At 38.0% G+C, this 27061-nt stretch overlaps 1 protein-coding gene across 3 annotated transcripts; it reads left to right on the top strand.

Moving 5' to 3' along the window:
• Nucleotides 1–2115: 2115 nt before the first annotated feature.
• On the top strand, nucleotides 2116–27061 carry LOC112991917 (desmocollin-2). Of its 3 annotated transcripts, XM_026114738.2 has the most exons (17): nucleotides 2117–2343; nucleotides 5045–5129; nucleotides 7873–8075; nucleotides 8534–8659; nucleotides 10115–10270; nucleotides 11439–11583; nucleotides 12822–12988; nucleotides 14685–14819; nucleotides 16201–16386; nucleotides 17772–18031; nucleotides 18263–18405; nucleotides 20625–20840; nucleotides 22475–22717; nucleotides 23960–24081; nucleotides 25285–25521; nucleotides 26168–26213; nucleotides 26297–26434. In XM_026114738.2, the coding sequence occupies exons 1-16, from the start codon at nucleotides 2296–2298 to the stop codon at nucleotides 26201–26203; spliced, it is 2508 nt and encodes an 835-aa protein (XP_025970523.2). In that variant the 5' UTR covers nucleotides 2117–2295; the 3' UTR covers nucleotides 26204–26213; nucleotides 26297–26434. The 3 variants fall into 3 exon arrangements, with proteins under 3 accessions (XP_025970522.2, XP_025970523.2, XP_025970524.2); XM_026114737.2 differs by lacking the exon at nucleotides 26168–26213 and having other exon boundaries at nucleotides 2116–2343; nucleotides 26297–27061; XM_026114739.2 differs by lacking the exons at nucleotides 5045–5129; nucleotides 26168–26213 and having other exon boundaries at nucleotides 2118–2343; nucleotides 26297–27061.

Genomic DNA, 27061 nt, shown 5'->3' with positions numbered 1-27061 from the left:
TTATAGAGAGGCCAACCCAATTTCATATAACCTCTCTAGTGCAGAAATGCTTCCTGGAAATGAAAAAGGCGTGAATGACTCTAGAAAGTGCTGAGAAAAAAGGCACTTCCTCATTCAAGCAGGATTTCTAACCGGACTTTCAAACAGCAGGGCAATTTTGTTATGTTATTGACTTGAAGCAAGGCTCTTGATCTAGGAGAAACTTGTGGAAGCACAGGAACATAGCAACGGCCATGCTGTCTCAGACCCAAAGGCTTGCCTCTGGTCATCCAACTCTAGGTATCTATTCTGATAGATATGGGTTTGTCCAAATACACTGACACTGACCAAGGAATTCAAAAGCTTGAAAATTAATTTCTGCTCAGGTTAGTATTCTAGATTATTACGTTTGGAAATGCAGGTTCAGACAAAGTCATTCTTTTGTGTTATGTCCACAATTACTTGAATGGAACACAATGAATTAAAATGCTTTGCAGTTTTGATGGACCAGTGATTCCCACCATTCAAAAGCCACTACAGAAAAGCCCAGAGCTGGATACAGCTCTCATTGGATCGCAGGTGGCTTTGCAGCTCTCAGAATGGGCTTATGTGAAGCAGCTGAGGACGGACAGGCTTGGTGAAGTTAACTGCACGCCACAGACTGAAGGCTGCTTCTTCAGACAAATCAGACCCTATCAGTTCAGCCAAAAAAATAAAACATTGCGGCCATATTTCTTCTGCTCCGGCGCAGTCTGTATAATAAAGCCCAGTGTAATGTTGTATGTATATGCTACAACCACCAGCAAATATAAGCCAGCCTGCAATATAAACAAGCTGGGTGTTACTGTGGCACAGGGGAGACTGTCGTAAACATGTTATATAGGTTATCATTGTGCTCTTGTACCCACTTATAGGTTATCACAGTGCTCTAATACCCACCTTTTGCAATCCACCTCTCACTTTCTGCATGTTCCTGAGAGGATGCACTCTTACTTGTAACCAGGTCAGTACAGAATCCATAGGGAAAACACCAGTGGTACAGTACATGAGCAGGGGGAATACAGCCACTTTCATCCATCTATACACTGTTTCTAATGTCAGCTTACCATCCAAATGTGCAAATGTCCCACCATAACAGCCTGATGGTTACTTCCCTCCCCACCTTGTTGCCAGCTACAACATACAGGTGACATCAAGGAACAAGTGACCACTTCCAAATGACATTGAGTTGGCAACCAGGTCACTGATCTTACTCCTTATTTAGCTTAAAGGTGAGAAACTGTAGGATGCCTGCAAGGCTTATTTTGAATTTTTGTTCAATTGTGCACTTGAAGATAAACAATTTTTAAAACCTATCTATCGATCTACTTGATCTCCTTTCTGCAGTGCTTTACAACTAGCAGATAAAAAAGTTACATGTAAACATCAGTAACTCCATTGTTTGAAGGAAATGGAGAAAAAACCTATCTACCAGGTTGCAACACAATCACCCTGCCCAGCGCAGGCCCAGGAGCCTTGAAGCGCAGGTGCTTCCCCTGCGAGCCCAGCTCGCCTGCGCCGGACCCCGCTTCTGGGTTCGTTTTCACCAAAAGCCACTTTGAAACAGGCAGCAGCGAGGACGCGCCTGGGAAAGGCGAGTCCGAGGCGAAAAAAAAGGGGAGGAAGAAAAAAACCACACACAGAGCCCAACCCAGAAATCCGGCTGGAAAGCAGAAGGTTTCGCCCTTTTATCACCGCCTCGTAATCCTCAAACCGGTCCGGCGCACTCTCACCCCCCACCCCCGCCTCGCGGCCGCCGGTGCGCGGGGCTTGCGCGCTCGCCGCCGCGCCCCGAAGGGCGCCCCGCGCAAGGAGGCGAGGCGCGGAGGGAGGGCACCGCGCCTCGGCGCTGCACGCCGCGGCATGCGGGCGCAGGTCGCGCAAGACTGCGCCTTTACGGGCTCGTCTCCGCGCCCCGCCGCGCACACCCGGCGCCGCGGCGGGCCGGGCCGGGCCGGGGCGGGGGAGCCGCGCGGCACTGAGGGGAGGGGAATAAAAGCGCCTCGGCCGCGGCGGCAGGGCGGAGTGTTCTTGCGCCGTTCTCGGCACAAGCATTACCTTAAAAAAAAAAAAAAAAAGTAATTAAAGTCCCTGCTGCTGCGCCTGGTCCCACCCTCCCACCGGCCGCCTCCCTGGCAGGCGGGAGGGGACAGACGGAGTTAAGCGGAGGCACACAACCTCCGCCTCTTTCGGCAGCGCCACCGCGCACTCGCTCGCCGCGGTAGCATCGACGGCGGCTCCCCCCCTCCCGCGCAGTCCCGCGCAGCCGCGCGCACCATGGCCCCTGCAGCCCCCCGCGGCCCGCGCCTCTTCCTCGGCCTCCTGGTGAGTGAGTGAGTGAGCGAGCGAGCGGGTGAGGGCGCTCGGCGGCGCGGAGCAGTGCGGAGCGGGCTGGCCGGCCGCTGCCGGCGGTGCGCGGCCGCGGAGCCTGCTCAGCGCGGCGCGGCGCAGAGAGGGCAGCGAGGGGCGCCGTCTCCGCCGCGGCGTTTCTCCTACGCGCTGTGATTTTGTTGTTAACCGCGGTGCTCAGCCCAGAGGAGAAGGGGTTTTTTTGGGGTGGGGGTGGGGGTGACGTCTACCTCCTTATTCGCTTTTTCCCTCGCAAGTGTCCGCTCCCAGCGCAGCGAGGGTGCTGTCTTGCGCGCTGGGGCCAGGGCTGCGTTTGGGCTGCTCCGACCTGACAGTGCAGGAGGGGCTGAATGACGGGATAACTGTAGTAAAAACTGAAATTAATGCCCGGTGCCTGCGCGTGAAGAAGGGCGCATCCCTGGCGTGGAAATGCGATTAACCCCTTTCAGAATACAGCAGCTGTTAGGGTTGGAAGTGACCTGGAGGTGGCTTAGGCGAAGGGACCACGCTGGTTAGTTTTTAAGTTATTTGGGGGGGACTAATTGTAGGTTAGTTTTTGGACCGTCCCGTGAGATTAGGTACAGGTGGATGCATGCTACCATTGTAAATGCCACTTCTAGTTGTTCATTTAAAAAAATGAAATGTGCCTCAGCTTATCTTTTGCGTGCACGGCTGTCCCTTTTCCGTGGGAAGGGCTGTGTGCGTGGTAAGCTCCTCTGAAAGGGTATTGAAAGAATTCAACGATTTTCATTGCTGTGCATTTACTATATTTATATTTGTCTATAATTATCAGCTACATAAAATCCATTATCTGGGAGAGTTCTCCTTCTCTCTCTCTTTTTTTTTTTTTTTTTTTCCAGTGGATGAGTGAAAGTAATTTGTCTGTTGTTTCTTACCCCCTGTCTTCCCCATAATCATTGCGTGCACAGAAAGAGGGCATAGTTTGAGCCTGGAAGAAAAATACTCAGTAGTGTGGAAGCCGTGAATTTATTATTTTTATATTCATTAGATATGCACATTTTAATGAGAATGTTACTATTCTAGACACACTAGTACCTCCCTTTACCAGGATATTCATAATAAACCCAAAGAAACCCAAACAGAGTTTACTCATTCACTTAATTAAAAAAGAAGAAATTCCCCTTGCTAGTAACCAAAAAAAAGCTGCTCAAGTGTCTTCTTTGTATAAAGTGAAAGGACATAGCAAATTATTTTTGTGTGACATACCTTTATATTCACGGGTAACTACCCTTTGAATTTGTTTAAATCTTCAGTAGCTCTTCATACATGAGACTAGTATGATATCAATATTTCAAAATGTCATTGATTCTGAAAATGTCTTAGAATAGTATAATAAGATTATGCGATTTTAATAATTTAGAAATTAATATACCATCTTTCAGGAGAGTGTTTTATTAAATATCTTTAAATAAGAAAAGTGTCAATTATATTAAGATGTGAAAAAGGATGTTAAAAGGGTTTTTATGTATACATATTTTCATATCTATATATATGTAAGAAACAACAGCTTTTATGATGCAGGCATGGTATTTTAATTGTTTTAATGCAGTGATTGAATTTCACATTTCAAATTTTTTTTAACTGATTGCAGATTTTCTAAAGGTTGTTAACTTCTTAAATATTTAAGAAGTGTATTTATTTAAAATTTTCTTAATTCTTGCATCACAAATCACTTTCAACATTGCCATTAACTTTTTACTTCTTTATATCTTTAGTCCTAAAGATACAGCAAAATGAAGATGACTTTCCTTTTTGCTAGACTTCCATCCTGAAAGAATAAATGTGTATAAAAGCATGATTACATTTATTTAAATTTCTCTATTTCTTGGTTTAATTGGTTGTGTAATTTTTGGATTACAATTTTAAACATATGGATAAAACCTAGGCAAGATGTATACAGATTGAGATCAGGACTAAATTACTTTATGCTGAAGAGTATCTTTGTACCTCCAGATGCTTGTTTTTGTAAAAAGGATCTGGTTATCTACTACTCAGTTAACGCATCATTTGAATTTTGAGGAGGACCCCATTTTGTAACTGGTTATATGGGAGTGGACTGCTGTCACACATGTTGTTTTATTTTAGTCATATCTAATTGCTGAAGCTAGATTTAACTAGTTTGTTGAGAATGTATTTTGAACATGCAAAGTGATATGCAAGTGCAAGTGTTGTCATGTGGTTTTAGTGAGACATTTGTCCTTTTAATGTTTTGCATCGCTGCAATTCCATTGAACTGAGTTACGAAGAGTTGAATCTGAATACTTAGAGCCCTTGGACTTCATATGACCAAGATTGCTATTAGAGAAAGTGTATGGTGAAGCTGCTTTTTGTATTTCCAAGTACAGAAAAATAATAGTGTAGGTGAAATCTTCTAGTCGAAAGGAATTCTTGCTGTTGATGTCAATGCCATAAGCTTAGAAAAACCAACAAGCCATGGGCAGATCCAGGAGCGGTAGTCAGGACTTATTTCCAATCTAAAGCTTTGTATGCTCTGCTGCTTATTTCCTGGCTTTTTACTAAATAGTGCTTTCTGGACCTTTTCACTGGCTTGCGTTAAAAACAAACAAATAAATAAATAAAAGCAGCTTCATAAACTGTAATTATTAAAGTCAAAATAACATGTATTTTTTCCCTTTAAAAAATTTTTTTTTTGTAGGTATTGAGTTTGTGCTGTGAAGCTTGCAAGAAAGCAATTTTTCACATTCCATCTGTACTAGAGGCTGGCACGTTAGTTGGCAGAGGTGAGAAACTGCAAGATGCCCATCTTAATACAACATTTCGCCTTTTCTGAAGATGGAGATTCTCTTTCTTTCCCTTTTTTTTTTTTTTTGTTAATATGGAGTGTATGGGTGACTGGACAGCCAGTTAAACAGCTGGATCAGCCTTTTTGTGAAGGATACGCCTTGTACTTGTTACGGATTTGAACGCTGGCCTTGTGCGTCCATTTGATTTTTGCATAAACAACCACTGTCAGCCTTCAGCATGTATTTTAAAGCTAGAATGACAGAGGTCAGGTTAATGTTTCCAAAGTTTGGAGTCTAGGGATTAGTATTTAGATAAGCGGCTTAATATTCAAAAGTGCTCCCAGAACCCACAGAGTCCTACAAAGAAGTCAGTAAGTCATTTGGATAATGGAAAAGGAGAAAAGAAAACAAACCCCACACAGCCATAGCACCGTGAAGCTACTGCTCTGTGACAGCGTGAAACACAGATGTGACCTCCCAGCTGTCCTGGGGTGACGAGCTGCAAAGGCGTCGCGCACGTGTACAGCCAGCGCAGGGAGCGCTCCGTCTGGTGGGACGTGCTGTTGCCATTTAGGGGAGTCTGTAGGAGACTGAGAGGAATGGGAGAGACCAGAAAAGATCTCTCTCTCTCCTTTTCCCTCAGACTGGACTTCGGCAGACAGTTTTTAAAGGTGTGGCGCTGAAGCTGCTACAGAGGTCTGTGCTGCCTGAGACTGAATTTAAGGGCTCAGAGGTGTGTTATAGCAGTCCCAGGACAACAGAGGAGTTTGTGGAAAATCTGCAATCCTAATCCAAATTTCTACAGAAGGACCAAATGCAGATTTGTAATTAATCACAAGTGCTCAGCAAATCCATCTTTAAAAATGAAAGTTCATTGACCTTACTGTTAAATTTTACAAGGAAAGGTTGATACAGCTGTTTGGGTGTTTTATTTTCTCTCAGAGTCATTAGTATTCCTCTGTTTAAATAAATTAAATTTGATTTATTTGAAAAGAAAACATCAAGTTATTACAGTGCCATGGAAGAAATTGTATAATGCTGAATTTACACTTTTTTTTTACAACATTTAACAAGTCCTTCATAGCTTGAATGATGTTCCTTAAACATTTATTTAGAAAGGAGAATATATTTTGCATTGATACAAGGGCCATAGCTTCATAGTAAAATAAGTCAGGATTTTCCCAGTTGTTGTAAGGTTTTATATATTTCTGACTTATGCAACATATATGAAAGACTGAAGAAAAGGGTGCCACAGAGCTGTAGCATACTGAACATAGTGTTGATTCATGTAACCATCAAACCCAAAATTTTTATGGTATTTTTGGAAATGCAATGCTGTAATGTACAGCACTTGGAGACAGCTTTAAGTGAAGAAGTGATAACTGTTCAGTACTAAATTGTCTCTGTAAAGGTTAACGAAGAAGTCACTGCTGCAATGCTCTAGAAAGTCTATGAGATGTTTTATTGAGCAGTAAAAAGGAGGACTTAGAAAGGGACAGAAGAAAGTAATTTTTAAAATCGTGCTTCCCATCTGTTCTTACACTATTAAAAGATGAATGAAATTTGTTTTTATCAAAAATACCATCTGCATATATGGAGTGAAATTTTGAATCCACTCAAGTCTTTGGAATTTTTGCCATTGATGTTTGTGGACCCCATCCAATATCATATCGTTGAAGGATTGTTGAAGCATGTTAGTACATAATAATTTTTGTTTTATAATTTTTTGATAAAAATATGCTATTTGATTTTGTAATGTATTAAGGAAAAAAAGAGATCTGATTTTGAGAACGTCACACTGTTACACCTCCATGTTCTCTGCAAAGATCCTTTATCTAGAGTTCAGGTCTCTGACCTTTGTCTTTTTCAGGGTGGCAAATCATTCTGCTTAGGGCTGCAGTCCTACTATGGTTCATCATTATGAAAATCTTGATTTTTTGCCTTCTCTCCAGTCATAGTGCAGAATTGCTTGCTGATGAGCCAGTTTGAGTAAAGTGCATTGATGTTTATTTTATCCAGAAGTGATAGGAAGTACAGTAAAAACACTTGAAAAGCATGCTGAGCTTACCTGTATGTCCTGTCAACTGCATGGGATTCTATTATGTACGTATTAAAAATTTGTCAGTCGTTTGTTCCAGAGTTGGTCTATAGCTTTCCCATCAGTCTGCCTTATAATTTAAAGGCCTTTGGTCATCTCAGGACTTCTAAATCACATCGAATCAGTTGCCTCCTGAAGGCAAAACTTCCAAGCAGTAATATCTCCATGGAAATTTGCATTAATTAATCATCTTCACTGTTTTTGTGGGCTATGGAGCACAAGATATCTGTAATAACTTCTGATCCCATAATGCATGTCTGCAATGGTTTTTTTCTGCAATTTTTTAAAATTTTTTTTACATTTAAACATATTAGTTCATGTCTGAATTTCTCCAGTAGTGTCTTTTTCAAAGATGCACATGAAGGACCTGCGTCCTTTGGGAAACAGCCTTTACGTACACAACAGTGGAAATTAATGTAAACTTGGTCAAATCTGGGAGCATAAATGGGTTCTAGAATCTGTATTTAATAGATGGTTAAATGATGCTTAAATATAAAATGACCAAATTCTTAAAAACTCTGTGTGTCAGTAAACGTCAGTTTAAGTTTTAATTAGGGAAATGATTTTCAGTTTTGTGAGGACTCTTTTTTGGATGTTACTGTTTCACTATTTGAATTATTGTCTGAATATTTTTTCTTACAGTTAATTTGAAAGAATGCCTTCGGTCTGCAGAAATGATCCGTTCCAGTGATCCAGTCTTCAAAATTCTAGAAGATGGTTCCGTGTATACAACATCTGTTGTTTCTTTGTCTTCTGAGAAAAAGACTTTTACCATATTACTTAAAGACATTCAGGAACACATAGAAAAGAAAATACATGTTAACTTGGTGACAGATGAAGAAAAGGTAAGCTTCTAATTTGAAGATACCTTATTTATTTGGATACTGTCTTACAGAATACACTTCATATTGGATAATTAGCTTCAAATAATCAGGCACAGCACTCTGTTGTACAATATATTTTTATTTAGCGATGCTTGATTACTGTGTGGGTTAAGTCATTAGACTTCCTTTCTGAAATAGGAGATGCTAACAAGGAGCTTAACCAAGAATGTCAAGAATCTTAAAAGTAATGTTTGATGCATGAAGGCAGATTTTATTGGCAGGAAGTATTACAATGAATGAAAAAACTTTTAAAGATCCTATGACAGATGTAATCAGAAATGAAGATTGTGAAAAACAAGTGGTCAGTGGGAAAACTGGAGAGGAGAAGAAAGAAGATGGAAAAAATAGCAGTAATTAAGCAAGAGCATACACAGTTAAGAATATATAGATTGATTCTTATCTATTTTTTTGTATTCTAGATCCAGATACAGAAGACAAGGCATGCTAGAGATACGGTTCTCAAGCGAACCAAAAGAAGGTGGGGTCCTATTCCATCTGTTATGATAGAAAACTCACTCGGACCTTTTCCGCTACAAATCCAGCAGGTATATTTTACACAGATCCTGATTTGATGGTACAAAGTATCTTCCTATGTGACCTGTGTAATAAAATCTAAGTGGCTATTTATGGGTTCAGACATATGTTTTATCAAGAAAATGAAAACTCTTCATTAGTAACAAAATTGTAAACTCACAGAAACTATTTTTTGGCAAAGTTTGCTTTTTTTTTTTTTTTTTTTTTTTTTTTTTGGAGGAAAAAGAATTTCTCTTATTCATTTGCACTGAAACTGTCTTCCCAAACTTTGAGGCAGCTGAAAGAACAGAAGTGACTGCTCTTGACTTCTCCACTGATGCCATTTCTCCTTTTATACCTCCATCTCATTCCGTCCTGTTCACTATCCCTCTTGTGATCTTGTAGCAGAAGTAACACACTCATGGTAGTTTGGATGAACTAGAAATGGGCAAGAGCTGTAAAAAGAAAGACGTAATATGAGAAGAGAGAGCTTTTTGGCTTGCAATTCAATGAAGAGCATAATTTAAAAAAAAAACAACTCAAAGTGTTGTCTAGAAAAAGTTTTCATAGACTGGGAGGTGGGGAGTGGATCTTACCTACATGTCTACATCCTTTCTGGATTTTAATGTGCAAACCTGTCGTTACTAAGACTGAGTATGGCCTATATTACTAGGAAAAATATGTAACAAAATAAGTAGGCATGAAGGAGAAATGCAAGAGCTAAAGTTATCATAGATCCATCTAGCCTTCACTAGATTACAGTGGCTAGTAGAAGATGTGTAGAGACAAGTGTAATAGCAGAGTCTGTACAGAGTAATCATTCTCCTGCTAATCCTATCTTCCTAACTTCTGTCAATCAGTAGATAAGGAAAGTATTTGGGGGGTGGAGGGGAGTGTATAAATACATAACTGCTAATGTTACCTCCTCAGTGCTTGTAACAAGATGCAAAGAGGCAATCTGAATTCACATATCCCTGGACTATATTATAGATTGTTTCATTTATCTTTTCATTTGTTTTACTTTTCTTCACTAGGTTACAAACCACATTTTCAACCAAGCTTAAACTCTATGAGGGCATCAAAGAAAAAAAATCTCTTAAACAGAGACGGAAATAATAAGCCATCTGTACCTGAATGTGCCCTGATACATACAGCATTCTAGAGGGATTACATTTCAAAATCAAATATATTTTTTCATGCACATTGTTATTTCTTTAATTGTTCAGTGGCACTAAACATTTCTGAGTTTGAAATAGATTAATTACCTCTTCTCATGCATGCACATTATAAAGGAAAGCAGTCACAAGAAGAGCTGTTCTCCTGCTCTGTGAAGTTTAAGCTGCTAAAGAACTAGAAATAAATCAAGTTTTATTTATTTATTTTTTTGAAGTGTTCCTGCTTCTAGTAAATGTGATCATGAAATGGGGAAGAATATATTAGAACGAGGCTGCTGTTTTTCCTCGGACTTAAAAAATCATTCTTTATAGGTCCAATCAGACACAGCTCAGAATTACACCATTTATTATTCTGCAAGTGGACCGGGAATTGATCAAGATCCAAAGGGTTTGTTTTACATAGAAAGAGAAACTGGAAATATCTTTGCTACTCGTGCAGTAGACCGTGAACAGTATCCAAGTTTTCAGGTACAGGCCTAAATTGTGTATGTATAATTACGTATGTCTTTTATTTCTGTCATGCATATATTTCAAAGTTGGGTTACAGTGGAGATGGGGAATAGACAAGATGGAATCAGATATCTCTGCTGACTACCTTGCTGTTTTGGTCTCTGGTGTTTTGGTATTGGAGAAGTGAAATCAGTGACATAAAGAAATAGCTAGTCATCTAGCTCTTGAGAGTGGTTTTGCTTTTCACTGATTAGATTCTAATTCCAATGTAACTGGAGTGAAATACTGGATTTTTATCACTTAGGGGAAGAGTTTGAAGTAATCCCTAAGTTTTTCAGGGCAAGGTTGAAAAAGTCTGCATTAAAACAAAATCATGATAAACTCCAGACAGCTATGTTTTTTGAGCTTCCTTTTCTCCAGCTGTTTGGTTTTGGTGTTTAGCAGGGTGCACTGCTCTCTCTAGTGGCTGAGAAGCGTAAGAAAGCAGTTAGCAGGAATAAACTACTGCTTCTAAATAGTTGCTTCTAAATAGTTAGGCAAGTAATTTGCAATACCTATTATCGCAGGTTGCAATGGGCAGATAGTCCTTCCATTGTTTGGGCTTTTGTTCTAAATAGTCCTGCTTGCATATAAGCATCATTACACGGAACATCTTTGGTAATGCTCAGGTAACTTCGTCTACACTTAGTAATCCTGTGTTTGAGAGACTTGAAAAAGCTGTTTGACAGAGTCGGGGGAAAGATGGAAAGTAATTCACGTACTTTTAGTGGAAAGAATGGAAAGGAGAGAGGTTGAGAAGCAGTTAAAGTTTTTTGGTTTTGCTCTCATCATATCAGCCACTTCCCCTTCTGTGTGGCCAAAGAGCCTGTTCCCATACCAAATGTGTCTAGCATGTTGCCCCAAAGAAAAAGATATTGGTCACTTAAAGAGAAGATAGTGAATCCCAACAGTGACTTGAGATCTCAGATTTTCCCTTCAGAGTGAACAATAAAGTACAAATGTGTGCAAGTAGCCGCAAAAGACTTACGACAGACATGAGATTAATTCCTCGGGAGTACTTCCTGGCATTGAGAAGGATATGCTTGGCACACTGTGTTTCATTTTGTTGACTCCTCCATTGAATTAAAAGTGTAATAATGCTTCATGGTGCTTCAGTGTGAAGAGCTACTGAATTTCTGTCTTACAGATCATTTGCTTTGCAAGCACTCCTGATGGTTATTCACCAGAGGTACCACTTGTGCATACTATCAGGATAGAGGATGATAATGATAATGCTCCATATTTTACTCAGGATCTTTTTGAGTTTTGTGTCCCTGAAAATTCCAAACCTGGTAAGAGCGGTTTAAATCAGTGAACATGGAAAGTGTTATTCAGTTCAGTTATGTACGAGTATGACTAGGTATAATCCTGTCATTTACTCAACTTCAGTGGAGTTTCCTAAGGATTATTTCTTTACAGCAAAGGGTGAATTTTCCAAGAGGACATCAAGATTTCTTATTCATTAGAAATTCAAAAATTCCATATCAATAATAGTGAAAAATATGTAAATAGAAGTTTTCAAAAACTGAGATGCCTCAGCATTCTTAAAATAGTGTAAGAACTTCAGAACACTTTTTTTCATTTTATCCAAAATCCCCAGTTTCCATAAGATGTTTTGATTGACAAAGCAGCAGCTTCTAACAGATTCATTTCCTAAGCAACTAAATTGGCAGTATTCTAAGGAATAAAACACTTTTGATTAAACTTAAAGTGTGTCCAAACTGATTAAACAAGGTAGGACTTTTTCCTGGGGTGGAAAAAAGGTGACAATGCATAAAAGGCTTCCTTCTGCCCAGACCTGTAAGGGGAGATTTGCCAGTTACAGACTTCATGTGTCTGTGTAACAGAGGACAAAAGACAGGTAGGGAGAAGGGTGGAACCCAGAGAATAAGGAATGGAAAAACGCTGGTTTACCCTTCTCTCTCATCTCCTAGGCTAGGGTACAGTGAGGAAAGTCTAACTTGTTTTCCAAAAAAGGAAGTATCTTAACATTCACCCCAAAATAACAGTCACATTTGATTCTCTGAGCTGTTTCACCTTTTACCAGGTGAGTTATGGGTTTTAAGTGAAGTTTTGTTCCAGAACTAATTGGACTAGGGATGAAGTACGGTAGCAGTCCTAGAGAGGTAGAGCTGTAGTTTGAACCATGTCAGAAATTACTGAACACCCTCTCTCACCCCAGCAGCTCCTTTTCAGCTGTTTGGGATTTTCAGAAGTCACTGCCAAAAATACTAATTGAAATCTAACCTTTTAATATTTCTTTTGATTATTCTTTCTTTCATCTGGCAGCTGCAATAATTACAGTTTTGTTTGAAAAGGAGGGAAAAAAAAACAGCCAGAGGATTAAAATAGAGAATTTTACACTATTACTGTATTTTCAGTACTATTTACTCTTTTCAGTACTATTTTCATTTAGGACTTACTGGCAGAAAAGCTATTTTCACGTATCTAAAATAACAATAGCTATTCAAATAATTTTTGATTATTTACTGATTTTCTGGAACTTAAAATCTCTCTATTGTGTTCACAGGTATAATGGTTGGAAAAATGATTGCAGAGGACAGAGATGAACCTTTTACTCTACATACTACATTGAAATACCGCATTGTGTCACAAACTCCACCAGTAACCCCAGTATTTGGTATACATAGTGACACAGGTGTCATTAGTGTATTATCACCACAGCTGGACAGAGAGGTGATTCTTACCTGATGCATTTAGCTGCTTCTTGCAGTTCTTTCATCTGCTGCTTACAGATAGCTTCCTAATGCTGAATTCCTGGCACAGGGAATCACCAGATAAAACATTTTGGTTACTCTTTCAGTTATTCTCTGTAAGGAGCTCCTGAAGCTTTCCAGAGGGACCTGTATTCCGTCCAAAGGGGTTTCTGTGCAGATCTGCCATGTTCTATCTAACCTGGGTGGGGAACCTTCTGCTGCTCTCCCATTTGACACCTGACAGCTCTCTGGATTTCTCTTTTTTTGTGATTCCTGAATTCCATGAGCTACTGTCACCTCTTAATGCAGCTCAGGTAGAGGTGCTCCCTGCTTCTTGTTACAGGGAAGGTGAACCAACTTTTCTTGAAGTGATCAGCCATCCTGTATTCAATAAAAGTATCTCTAATATGTAAAACCTAAAGAGTAATATAACATAAGCTACAATTAAAACACAAACAGTTTATCAAATAGTTTTCAAGTACAGAAGGTACAAAGCAGTGTTGGTTTAAGATTTACTTAATTTGTTTTTTTCTTGGGGGGGGTAATGTTATTTGCTAAATTGTTTGCACTAGAAAAAATAACAGGCATACATAATTAAAAATAATTTCTGGTATACGACAGTTATTCTAGAAACAAAACACTGCTACGTGCACATCTTTTTCTAGGTTAAAAGTAATCGTGTTCTAGACTACTTATTTTTCTTCCTGGCTGAAAATCCATAGTGAGGTGTATCCCAAAACTGCGTACTTGCAGGTATACTGTTCAGCTTCTTTAGCAAGAGAAGCGTGCAGTGGCTGAGTATCACCATGACTACTGCAGGAACAATCACAGTGACTACCCAGGAAAGAAAAGCTTGAAAAACGAGTCCACTACCTATCTTTTAAAGATAAACGTCTGAAGTAGAACAGGAGAATTCTTTCCTCCACCCAAGTAACCTAATGTTAGTTCCAGGGATTGAGAACTAGAATTAATGTCTTAATTCACAAACTCCCACTTTTTGTGTCCCCTCCCTCCTTCCTCCCTTTGGTTGTTCAGGTATTATTAAGGCTAAAGAAAGTATTGTGCTGTTGTGACTCAAATTACTGATTTAAGTGGGCTGCTTATCAGTGATCCTATTTGAACTGATAAGAGCACTGACTCTTTCTGCCCAGACCCTGCCAAATGGCAGGCCTTCCCTTGTCACGTTTAGCCCAAACAAAATCTGATCACAGGAGCATTTCTGGTCTTCCCCATTGCAATAAAAGACAGGGGAGAAGTAAAACTTCACAAAAAGCAGCCATGATCTGAGGCATCTTACCAGCTGGAAACCCAAAGAACAGTTTCCCACTGGAAATGACTCTGGAGGGAGGTGGATAGCAGATGAAGGTGCACCATTATGTCTTCCACTACTTAAGGTGTCTGTGGGTGCTGCAGAAAGCTTTATTTGACATAGGACTTGGCTTACACATACCAGTAGATTCTGAACTGAGTACTGCTTAGCCACTGGAAATATTTTACTGACTTTCCTTTTGGACTTAAAGGGAAAAAGTTCCCAAATTGTCGTATTTTGAAGGGAACTGCTGAATTTAGAACAGAGTTGGGGTGCAGGAGTAAAGCATTTATTTATGCTCTTGTGTGTGGCTATGTGATTAAAAAAAAAAAAGGTCAAAATTCTGTATGTTTTTATTCTATTTTAGCTGGTATCCAAATATACTTTATTAATTGAAGCAAGAGATATGGCAGGGCAGCCTTTTGGTCTGTGTACCACGGGAACAGCTGTCATTACAATTGAAGATACAAATGACAATGCACCATCTTTTAAACACATGCAAGTAAGTCTTCATAAATTAAGTGTGCGTAAAAGGTAAAGAAATGACTGTTTTTTATCCCCTTTCTAATCTCCCCACAGTAGTCCCGCAGATGTGAAGCCTAATGTCCTGACATACCTACTGCCAATATAACTTCTTTTATAAGCATTTGAGATTGCCATTTTGATTGCTCTGTTGTTTGACAACTAGACCCATTTGGTGTATGTTAGGCGTTTTCAGTCACTTCCCTTAAGACTGTTGGGGGAAGCTAATATGAGTCATTCACGACTTCTGCTCCAGTGCATAATCTCAGAAATCCAGTAATTAAACCGTACTTAGGTAGGGCAAGATTCACTACTAAGCATGTCCATAGCCTTATTGCCTTTGATCGTTTGGCTGTTTCTGTGTTGCATATGAAAACGTGTTTGTGTCAATGAAGGAGATGCAACAATTTTTTACCATGGTTTTCTTTACTATTCCAATTTTTTTTCTCCCGTATAGAAATGCTATCTGAACAACTTGTTCATCAATAGCTATAACTCAGCTTTAAATCCTTGCTTATTGCGTCCTTCTGAATTACTTTCCTTTCTTCCTTCACATGTCAACTTAAAAATTGTGACTACTGGTTTTCAGAAGTTTATGCCAGGGACAAATATTGACCTTTAATTGTTAGGTTAATTTCTGTTCAGTTAGTGACCTTTCTAGGACAGAGACTATGCCTCGGTAAGCATAGGTACAAACCAAACACCATGGGAGACTTTGTAATATAAAACTGAACAAAAAGAGTTAACTATCCATGAGTAATATATGTATATTATCTTTTTTGCCCACTACTGTATAATATTATCAATAATATTAACTCAGAATTACTCTTATTTGTGCTTTCTGAGCATGTACAGAATAACATAGTTCTATTGAAAAACAAATAAATGAAAAAAGCCTTTCATCCCCTGCCATACAAGTAGAGACATATTTCACCCTTCTTTGCTTTTCTTCTCATTCTTGTGGTTTGTTTATATATGTTTTTTTAATTAACCCCATCACCTTTTCTAGCTCTCTGCTTGATCATGTTGTACACACATTAGCATCTCAGGGGAATGTTGCTAATTTACCTTTCCAGGAAGGAAAATTCCAGGCTTAATTATGTCAGTGACAGTTGTAGAGAGTAAAAGAGCTGAGATTTCAATTGTGCTAACAGGAAAGGGTTATCATTTAGGCGATAAGGGAGGAGTGGGGGAAATACACTCATGCATTAAAACAAAAGAGCTCATTACACCAGCTTGGTAAATTGGCCCTCTGGGTTTAAGTAGTCTCATTTAAATACAGTATTCCTTCATTCCTGCATTATACCATTGTGGAATGGTATTCTCTAACTTGAATCAATATTTTCTTTTGATATTTTAAGTATGAAGCACGGGTGGAAGAAAACAGAGTGGATGTAGAAATACTGAGAGTTTCTGTTAATGATCTTGATGAATTTGATTCACCTGGCTCAAAAGCTGTTTTTGAAATTATAAGAGGAAATGATGATCGCTCCTTTGAAATTACAACAGACCGGAGCACAAATGAAGGAATTCTGTGTGTTGTTAAGGTAAGTGACAATGAGAATGCTGGAGGAAAATTTGTGGGTCTTGTGGTGTCACTTTTAAAACCAATAATATAAAGCTCATTTTTATTCAATGACTATCTCCAGCTACCAGGAAAATTGTGTTTTCTTGCTAAACTCAACTCTATTCTGAGGCAGATTGCAAAGTGTACTGCAGATTAGGCCAGTGTGTGATACTCAATTTGGACAAAAGTTTAATAACTCATCTTCCAGACTACTACTCATTTTTGTGTGTGCAGGATTCAAGGAATTATCTTTATTTTATCATTGCAGAAGATCTTGGCATTTTTAAGCTGGTTCCACAGTTTGAGTTGTTTAGACTTACTTTAGGATGTAACTGAGGAGTGTTCCATGTCTGGGTTTTTAATAGAAATGGAAGCATGGCCAGAGAGGGGGTGATGGGCACCTCCTCCAGTCTTCTTCTTCCTGAGAGCTGATTATACTTACCAACTCAGCATAAAACTCTTCAGGTTCTCTTTTGCAAGGCAGTGACTTTAGGTTTGTTTGTCTCAGGTGTGGGAGAGTCCACATATATATAAGATTATATATAAGTTTAGGTACTTGTTACACCCGGTACTTTACAGATACTAGAAACAAGGACCACTGTACTTGTACTTTGGCATGTTCCTTAGGCTCTCACTGTCTCATTATCTGCTAAAACTTAAATAACAGATGTCTTCTAAGGAGCAGAGAAGTTTAATATTAAAATTTGAAGATGTAAAACACGACAATGTAGAGAGATGCTGGTTAAGTTTGGGTTTTATTTAATGTTTTGTTGCCGGTAGTCATTTTTTTAAATAAAGCTTTTCTAAAGCTCTGTGCAGGGTGTACTAAACCAGCTGCATATTTAGTGTAACTTTCTAGCGTACTGAAGAATATTATGCCTTTAGGATATAGATAGCTCTATTAATGACATACTGTGTCCTTGGAGAAGGTCTTACTGATCAGCCCCATGAGTTCAGATGCATTTGCAATCGTGTAGTCTCATAATAGGTGATAACAAGAAGCGTGATTGACTAAGCTAAAATAATGATCAGCTAGATATGGGAGGAGAAAATCCCCCACCACACTTAGTTCTTATAACACCTGTATTGGTAATCCACTAGCAGAGTGTTATTAATCTAAAATTGTGCTGTGGCGCTACTTACCTTGTTAGGGATAGCTCCTTAGATTCTTTTCTTTGACTAAGTTAGAACTTAATTTTCTCTGAAAATTGTGTCCCTTTACTGTGTCTTAAGCTGGACATTCCAGAAGAATAGAGGATTTCTTTTGTAAATCAATATTCTACAATTTTGCCTATTTAATAATTGTTTTGGGAAAACAATACCAAGTTTTATAATGGTTTGAGGAAAAAAAAATCTATTTTACAGGGACTGGATTATGAAAGCTCCAAGCAAAGAATCCTTGTGATTTCTGTCAACAACGAGGCCCCTTACGTGTTAGCACCACATTCAAGACAACTTGCCCAGAGCACCAGTACTGTTGTGGTGCATGTCATAGATGTTGATGAGGGACCTGTATTCAAACCTTGTTTTCTCAGCCTGGAGGTTAAAGAATGTGAGCAGATGGGGACACTTATTGGGCGTTATTTAGCAGAAGATCCAGAAACCGGAAATAGTGAAGGCATATGGTATGAAACAATGTTATTTTACTAGCTATTTGGAGTACAGCATAAGGGAGATACGGGAAGGGGGAAATAATAGTTATTGATGCTCTGTGTATGTGTGTGTGCATACATGTGTATGTGCATGTGTATAAATATAAATATCCAGATCTATATTTGTGTGTTTGTGTGTGTGTACATATTTGTTTATTGATTCATTTGAGATCTTTTCTTAAACAACAAAATTATTCTTAACAGCTACCGGATAGCACCTGGCCAATGTAATTGGATTAGCATAGGTGAAAAAACAGGAGAAATCAGAACTAGTAAAGTCTTGGACCGAGATGTGGGAGATATGAGACGAGGTCGATGCAATATTACAGTCCTTGCAATAGACAGAAGTAAGTACCAAATGTTCTCAGTATCCTTTGTGGTCTATAAAAGATCTCCATGAGCAAATCAAATGTAGGAACACCTATATATGGTCAGACCAGAGGCCCACTTTGGCCAGTATCGTACCCTGGGATGACTCTATGTCAAATGCCTAAGGAATATTATATAGCAGGGTGAGCACTTAAGAAATAGAGAACAATTCTCAATTTTCCCCTCATAATTACAGTTTTATTTCTAAAAAACATCTGCTCCCATTTAAAATGTTTTATTAAATTGAAATCCAGAGAGTTTGCTGTTGTATTTATTTCTGTATTTTCCCACTGAATTATTTCTTTGTAAGCGATAGCACCTGGCTGCCCTGAAGTTGACAACAGGAGAAGTAGTGACATACATAATTTTTCAAATATGAAGCTCTTACTCTTGCAGCTGTCCTCCTGTTTTCTCTCTCTTTGACCTCTTGATGTCTTCTTTTTGGAAACCTCTAAGTTAAGAGAACCTCTGGTAACAGGTGTATTCATTGCTGTATGTTATCGGGTTCATACTCATCCTCAGGAGTTTAAATTCTGTAACAGTGTTATATATTCCTGGGTGATGAGCTCTTACACATTCCATTGATCGAAGGGACTCAAGTTCTCTTTCTAAAATAGGTTTTGATTCTGACTTAACTTTAGTGAGCATCTCTTTCTGATTGCTTTGCGTATATGTATTTATCTCCTATTTTAGGAGGAGACATAGTTTAGGTGAGATGATTAAGTACACCTTTCACTTCCCAAATGCTAAATGTAGCAAATCAGTCATCAAAGAAAAATGTAAGAAATACAGCCCACACTTTTAACTCTATAATATCTTACATTAAAAAGGAAAAATAGTTTGCCTTTATTGATCCTAAGGTAGGATTTAGTCTTTATCTGCTAAAATATCAGTGGGAATAAATTGCAGACCTTTTGAAGTTGCATTATAGCTAAAAATTATAAATCTGTGGTGTTATATGACTTTTTCCAAAGCTTGCATGTTAAAATTAAATGTCATGAATTTAAATTGTTTAGAGCTTTTATTGTGTATAAAGAAAATACAGTATACACCTCTGCCATCAGATCTCTCCAGAGAAAGTTTTAAAAAGTAGACTTGATGTAATTTCATTGGTATGCGTTTGCAAGTATTGGCCATTCCTATATCAGAAAAAATCAAATTAGAAGGGAGAGCTTGTTCAGTTCTTGCATGTAGACTTTAATTATGTAGTATGTTCCACTGCTGAATCCCAGTGCCACATGGTGACTCAGAGGGAAGAGAACAAAAAGAATGGTGTTGTATCTGAAAGGTGTTCATGTTCACAAACAGTGGCATAGGAAAAGGAAGGAGAGGGTAGAGGAATTGTAATTTATTTTCTCCTTCCTGGAGTAAAAAGGCTTGAGACCTTCCTTTTCTGCTTTTGAGTCTCTTTCTGACCTAGCGTCCTTTACCGCTGACTTACAGGCTGCTTCTGTTAAAACAGTATCTGTCCCGACACCAATAGACATGCTTAACAAAGTATATTTTGTGCACATACAGAATATGGAGCTTTAGGACCCCCTTTCCTTTGTGGTGCTCTTTCCATTTGTACAAATACACTTCTGTACATTTAGTTTTGACCAGGTTAAACTGCTGCAAATGAATAATACTCAAAGCAAGTCAAGAAGAAACTGGTGTATGTGAACTTGAACTACCTAAAATGATCTACTACACCTTAGACGATCTGATAATTCTGACTTTTTTCTTTCCATGCAGACTTGTTACGAAAAATCATCCAGCCTGTTTCATGCACAGGAGAGGCAGAACGTGCAGCTGCAGATTTGTTCCTTTTCTCTCTGTCTTTCCTGTTGCCTCCCTCCTGTGCCACAGCTCCACAGTTTCCTTGAGGATAGCACATGCAGAGGAGGAAACCAACTGCAACATAGACTAGTTCCTCCCCATACTCCCCACTTTCTGTTTTTGATTCCATTTAATGGCTTCTAACCAAATGATCCACTGTATGATCAGGCGAGCAAAGAGGAGGACTCTGTAGAAGCAGCAAAGAGTGGGCTATGAAAATTCCTGCTCTGCTTTTAACTAAATCTAAGCTGCTTTCCTCTTCACTCTTAAACTTAGGTATTAAAATTGATTATATTTGATTCTGACACTTAGGACTAGAAGTAAAGAAATAACTGCACATTAGAAATAAGCACTAAAAGTAGTTCTTTTTATCTCACAGATGGCAAAACAGGCACTGGAACTATTCAGGTTATCATCAAGCCTGGGAACAAGAATTACCCACGCATCGCTAAAACAGAGTATATAATGTGCAGAGACAGAAAGCCGATCTGCCTCACTGCGCAGGATGCTGATGAGTCTCCTTTCAGCATGCCTTTTGTATATCGTGTGGCTGACCGTGGCTTGTCTGCCTCATGGAAGGTAACCCGACATAATGGTATGTTCAACTGAATCCTGTTGCACTTTTAAAAAGTAGTAATAGCTTCCATTGCAAGTGGTGTTCTTGCATCTTTGCAGTAAGGCTGTGCTTCACCTGTTTAATACAGTAACAAGTAGGAGATTTACTGAGCCTCGTTTATCACAGAAGTTGGCTTACCTGTTTCAGGTCTGATCTCTTAAGTCCCTCTGAGTGTTCATTTGCTGATCTAGAGTTCATAAAGGGGAAACAGTCAAAGTGTTCTGTGTCTTAACTGTTCGGGTTTGGAAATGGTTTGTTTCCAGAAGTTAGCCAGGTGGCATTGTTGGCATCGGAAAGGCAATATAACAAGTAGCATCAATACCTCTGGAAAAGAAAGTATACACTCATAACTTCAGAGGAATTTAGGAATGCAATGGCTATGGTGCCAAAGAAAAATACAATCTTATTTTTTAGGCTGCTGTTATGGGAGAGGACTGGGAAACTGAAACATCGCCTAAAATTGATCAGAGGTAGCCTAAAAAAATCTTGGCAATTTTTTTTCTCAATACTGCTGACATCCAGCACATTTTAGCTGCAGCTGAGTTTGGGGAAAATATTGCTGCCTTCCGTAATGTATTTATCCTAATTTTGATAATTTTGATAGAAGCAGATAAAGGATTTACTACAAAAGGAGTCACTGTTCACTAAGATTCGCTGATGTGAAAAGTCGTAGATGATAATGGCTTCTTCCAGTGACAGCATCAAGAACCAAAAGTACATTTGCTGCTGTACTGTGAAGCCCAAAAGGGGTCTGGTTCTGAAGTGGGACTTCATGACAAAAATTCATTAATAAAAGGCAAAAGGTAGCAAAGTCTGAGAGCAAAGACCATCTGGAAGCTTCAAGGTTTATGTTAGGCAAATTGGAAAAAAAATTTTAGAAGGGACATAAAGTTTCAGATACCTGAACAAAAAGCAACCATTATGTTCATCAGTGGCCATCTTGTAGATATTTTTTTAACAAATCATTTCTTTAAAACACATGCTCATTAATCATTGCTACTAGCAAGGCAACAGAGTAAATGCATTTCATTTCTCGTTGAGTATAGCAACTCCTATGCTAAAGGATGGAAGCGGTGTTAATTTGTTTTTGGATTAATTACTCCAATCAGACCATAAGAAATCCTTTAATAATTGCCAGTCCAGTTGATGGTCTTTACGAGTAAACACAGTGTCATTTGCCATCATGAACTGAATCAACTTCAGAGTTTCAGATCACATATTTTCAGAAGGCTATATAGGTTTTGCTTTTCAATTCTCACATTTAAAAAGGGTGCTGAAATAGCATGTGGAAGACTATAAATCCTGCCAAATACTTACTTGCATGCTACTTGTAGTTTACTGTTAACACATTAAGGATAGCTTTAAACAATAGTTTAAAGTAACAATATAGCTATACCAGAATGGAAGAGCATGCTTACAGTGACAATCGTATAGCTATATCTCATGTCAAGGATAAAATCTACTTGTGTAGTTTTGCACAGAACCTCTCTCTTCCTTTTTAGTAACTGAGGATGCTTTTTGGACTGTTGGAAATTGACTGGGATAACAAGTGAAAGGGGACAGAGGATTTTCAGTTACTCTTAACAGTGGATCTCTTTTCGTCTTTTTTGCAGATAAATCAGCATATCTTGCACCAAGAGGTGAAATTCCATTTGGAAAGTACACTATTCCTGTAAGTGTGTCTGATAATGGAGGAAAGCAAGGAGTCACGTCTGTAACAGTTAATTACTGTGATTGTGATACTCCAAGTGATTGCAACGAAGAGATCCCCCGTGTGATTCCAAGAGCTAGCTCAAATGTTACTCTTGGGGTGTGGGCCATCCTTGCAATGATCTTAGGATCACTGTTACTGCTGTGTAAGTATACTCTTTCAATATGAATTACAAAACGCTTGTTTTAAAATATGCTGAGAGAGCTCGATTTGAACTTGACTGAAGCATTTCTTTCTATTCAGGCTCATGTAGCCCTCATCACTGACTCAAGGCACCTATTCTATTTGTATTGGCATCACATGCTTCTTGCTCTAGTTTTGTCCTTGTGTCTTACTTACTGTGTGTGAATGTTTGCTAATTCTTTTAAGTACATTTTATGTAAGATGTTCTGTATGTTCATGTTAGCAAGGCCAAGAAAGTGCATTCTACATTCTGTGGGAATGCTGAAATCTGTTTCCTAGAGCTTTTTGGTGATCCTCTGTATTTCATGGACTAAAACATTGAGACTCTGAGGCACTGGATTTGACAGTAAATTTTACAAGAGCCAGCATAATGTTGGAGAACAGGTCAGATAGTTCCATAGTAGACCAAACTGTTAAATACATTTTGTGTTACTGAGACAGACTCATTCTTTTATTGTGGATAGGTAGGTTTTTTTGCATCAGCTAAATGAGCTTGAAAGTGACTCCAGGCTAATTACCTCATAAGTTTATGATCAGAGATCATATTGCTCAGTGGGCAGTTACACAGAACTGAGTCATTCCTCTTGGGCTTTGTTTTTAAGCTTTTGGTTTGAAAACAGAAGGAAAGAGTGGTTCTCTGAATGAAATGTCCAGTTCTTCATTTAGGAGTGGTATTAGTTGTTCATGATTCTTTTCTACAAACTCATTTCTGGCTGAGTCTTTGCGAGAATGCTCAGTATTTTTACAGTAGCTAAGCTACTGTAGTGCAGTACTACAGTAGTTTACACACTAGTTCCTTATGACATAATTTAACATCTGCTTATCAATAAATGAAAAAGGTCTTTCATACAATCTTCATGTAGGCGTAAGGCATTATTTTCTTCAACCTGATTTTGTGTTTATTTCCTATATAATACAATTTTGCAGTCTTGGAGTGTTTTCAGAAAGAAAGCTTACATTTCTTTTAGAGAAACCAAGATGCATTTTAGAAGAAAGTAGTAGTTCAAGAATATAGTGAAAACTCCATTTACTGTTTGAAAAAAATGAGTGGATGGATTGGTATTTTTAGAAACGATTGTTTTAATCATACTTGAGGCTTAAGCATTTGAAAAGACTAATACAACAAAATTCATTATCAGTCAAAAATAGGTATCCTTATGAGATAAAATTTATAGTATCTTCCTCACTTACTTCCTCTCCATAGTAATCTTGATTACAATTTGTGGCTGTTCTGGCTCTGGGGTAATGCGCAGACAAGTCACCGATGATTGTGCCAATCACAATTTAATCATTTCAAATACGGAAGCTCCAGGAGAAGAAGTGATGGTGAGTTACGTATTTATTTCAAGGTAGAAACATGTAATTAATATACCCACAGCATCTCAGTTTGAATAGGGGAATACTTGCAAATACATGATTTAGTAAAGGAAATAATAAGCAACAGAAAGCAGGGATCAATAGATGTACTTTGTCCATTTAAAAAGAATTTGAAAACTCTGCTTTAGGCAGAGTTAGTAGTACCATACATATTTAAATATATGCTATCTTATTACTACAAAACCCTATTCCCAGTTGCTTATAACTCTTCCAAACTTTAGCTGTTTGGGTTGGAAGTTTTAGATGGATACTTTAATTATTTCAGTCATTTTCAATAATGAGATCAGATGAAAATTTACTGTTTTGCCAATGCTAAATATATGCTTATGGCAAAGCATCATCATTGCTCTTCCTTGGAGAAGGAATATTAAATTTAGCAGATAGTTTTTGTAGATGTGCAATTCCAGCCTTCCTCTTAAAAAAAAAGTTGATTGCTGAGCCAGTAGAAAAAATATAATTGAACAGTCTGTGTTCAGTAAATATGTTCTTCATTTTGGCAACTAAACTATTTTGAGATTCTGTGTACCACAGATAGAGTCCAGCCCAGGACTGTGTGTATACACTAGGATTTATGTCTTCAGGTGTTGCCCCTTCTCCTCCCCATTCCAGTCCCAAAAAATTAGAATTAGGAGATTACACTAAAAACATCAAGCTTACCTCACTCTGAAAAACAAGAAAGCTATCTTAATGCTGACAGATTTCAAATTTCTCGTCGTCTATGAAGCATAACTTAGTGCCCTTATAAGTTGGTATGTAGTCTTTATTGAGGTGATCCCATAGTAGTATTTCCATGTTTGACTGAGTGTACAGACTTAACGTGTGATGAAACAGAATGACGCTTACACTTGTAACTGTGTACCTGACTTAACAGATTACAAGTAGGTGACTTTGTGAACCAAATATTACTTTTCTGTGATATCTTATGTGATATTCAATTGTTGTTGCATCTCATATAATATCTAAATGCAGAGATTTTTTCCCTTTGCCATAATAACCTTTTCTAAGGATCACTGATCTTTGTAAACACACTACTGAGGATAGATTTTTTTGTACAAAATGTCACAAAGCAAAAATTGAGACTCTTCAATTTTAAGTACTAACAGTTCCTGATTTGTTTATCCTTGTGAATTAAAAAATGTGTGGTTTTTTTAGGATCACAATATAATTCCTTTACAAAGTACAAATGATCAAGGAGGATATGGAATAAAAACAGGCGATCAACAAACATTTGAAATGGTAAAAGGAAAAGGGCATACTCTGGAATCCATCAAGGGAGGTGGACATCAGACTCTGGGATCAGTCAAAGAAGGAGGAGGACAGCCTATGGTGGATACGTGTAGATATTCATACTCAGAATGGCATAATTTCACACATCCTCGCTTAGGTGAAGTAAGTATTTTGATACTGGTCTCCTGGAGTCTGCATTATTATCGATGTATACAACCTTTTCAAGGAAGAAATCATGTATTTGGGTAGAAAGCTTTTCTCCCTTGTTCTTACTTGTTCCCCTAACTCCCATTTGGAATATCTCCCTTTAAATAAAAAAATCATCCTTCATCTGTTTTAGACATAGACAGACTTTCTTTGCTTGGCTTAAATTTTAAGCAGAATGCTATTTTTCATTTAGAATACTTTAATTTAGAATAATTACTTTACTCAGGTTTCTCTGTGTGTGTGTGTTTTTTTTTGTTTTGTTTTTTTTGAGAATGTCTATCTGCTTTTATTCTAACTGCTTTCTTTGTACTAATTTAAGACCTGATACTTATCTTGACAATAATGTAGGAATGTATGTAGAGCATTAGCATTATAGTTACACCATGCTTTAGAGATCAAAAACTCTTTACTACTTGCCTCACTAGTTGTGTAAATCAGACTTTTAATTTCAAGTGGATTTTAGTTGTTTGACAGGTTATTTAAACAAGTTCTTCCTCTATTACTGTTACATACGTGATTAATAGAAATGATTTCTTTATTAAATACTTATATTTTATAGTCTGAATGATATAGACCAATCATGTGCATTTTTTGTATATAGGAATCCATTAGAGGACACACTCTGATTAAAAATTAATCAATGAAAGGTAAATCAAAGAAATTATTTTTATGCAATATGTTTAGGATAACAATTTAAGAAAATAATAAGATATGTTCTCTTCCTATGCAGAAGGTGCACCTATGCAGACAGGATGAAGAACAGAAACATTCTGAAGATTATCTCCTTTCATATAACTATGAAGGAAAAGGATCCTTGGCTGGTTCTGTAGGCTGCTGCAGTGACCAGCATGAAGAAGAGGCACTTGACTTCTTAGATCAGCTGGAACCCAAGTTTAGGACATTAGCAGAAACATGTGTAAAAAGATAAATGTGCCTTTCACAGTGCTGAAAAAAACCTGTAAATAAGTGGCTGTCATACTTTTGTGATATTAGATATTTTGGAGTTGAACGCAACAGATTCTTCCATTGTGTTCTTTCTGGGGGAGAGGTTTATCAGGATTAATTTAGAGTTGTGAGAGTCTAAGTAACTCTTCCTTTAAATTTACGGTAGATTTTTTTCTCTCTGCTAGACACATTCCATCAAAAATGAGGGAGTCAAAACTTTTTTTTTCTTCAAACTGTGTTAATATAGTAATGCTAGTTTCTACTTAGATTACATTTCCTGTTCTTTGTGATTACTTAAAATACAAAACTAAGTTTTTTCCTTTTAACTAATTATCCAGCTTGAAAATTTTATTGTATTTGGCTTTGGAGAAGGAAAGCTTTTTTTACTCACTGTCTCTTTGTTTTCTTTTTATTCTGTGGAAATAAAACCAAAAATATTACTGGTGGATATGAAATACCTTGTTAATTTCTAACATATATGAACTGAGATACAAAACAGCTTTTCATTTTTCACATAAAATAAAAGATACGACTGCATTATAAAACTTTA

The sequence above is a fragment of the Dromaius novaehollandiae genome, chromosome 2 (genome assembly GCF_036370855.1).
Source record: "Dromaius novaehollandiae isolate bDroNov1 chromosome 2, bDroNov1.hap1, whole genome shotgun sequence".
Taxonomy (NCBI): Eukaryota; Metazoa; Chordata; class Aves; order Casuariiformes; family Dromaiidae; genus Dromaius; species Dromaius novaehollandiae.
Note: the sequence above shows the minus strand (reverse complement) of the source record. Positions and strands in the feature narration are given on the sequence as shown.

Bases quoted from the DNA above. Each gene is read 5' to 3' on its own strand.
- LOC112991917 (XM_026114737.2), top strand. From the start codon at position 2,296: ATGGCCCCTGCAGCCCCCCGCGGCCCGCGCCTCTTCCTCGGCCTCCTG. The intron at 18,032-18,262 runs GTATGAAACAAT...TATTCTTAACAG, and splicing joins GGAAATAGTGAAGGCATATG to CTACCGGATAGCACCTGGCC. The intron at 18,406-20,624 runs GTAAGTACCAAA...TTTATCTCACAG, and splicing joins AGTCCTTGCAATAGACAGAA to ATGGCAAAACAGGCACTGGA.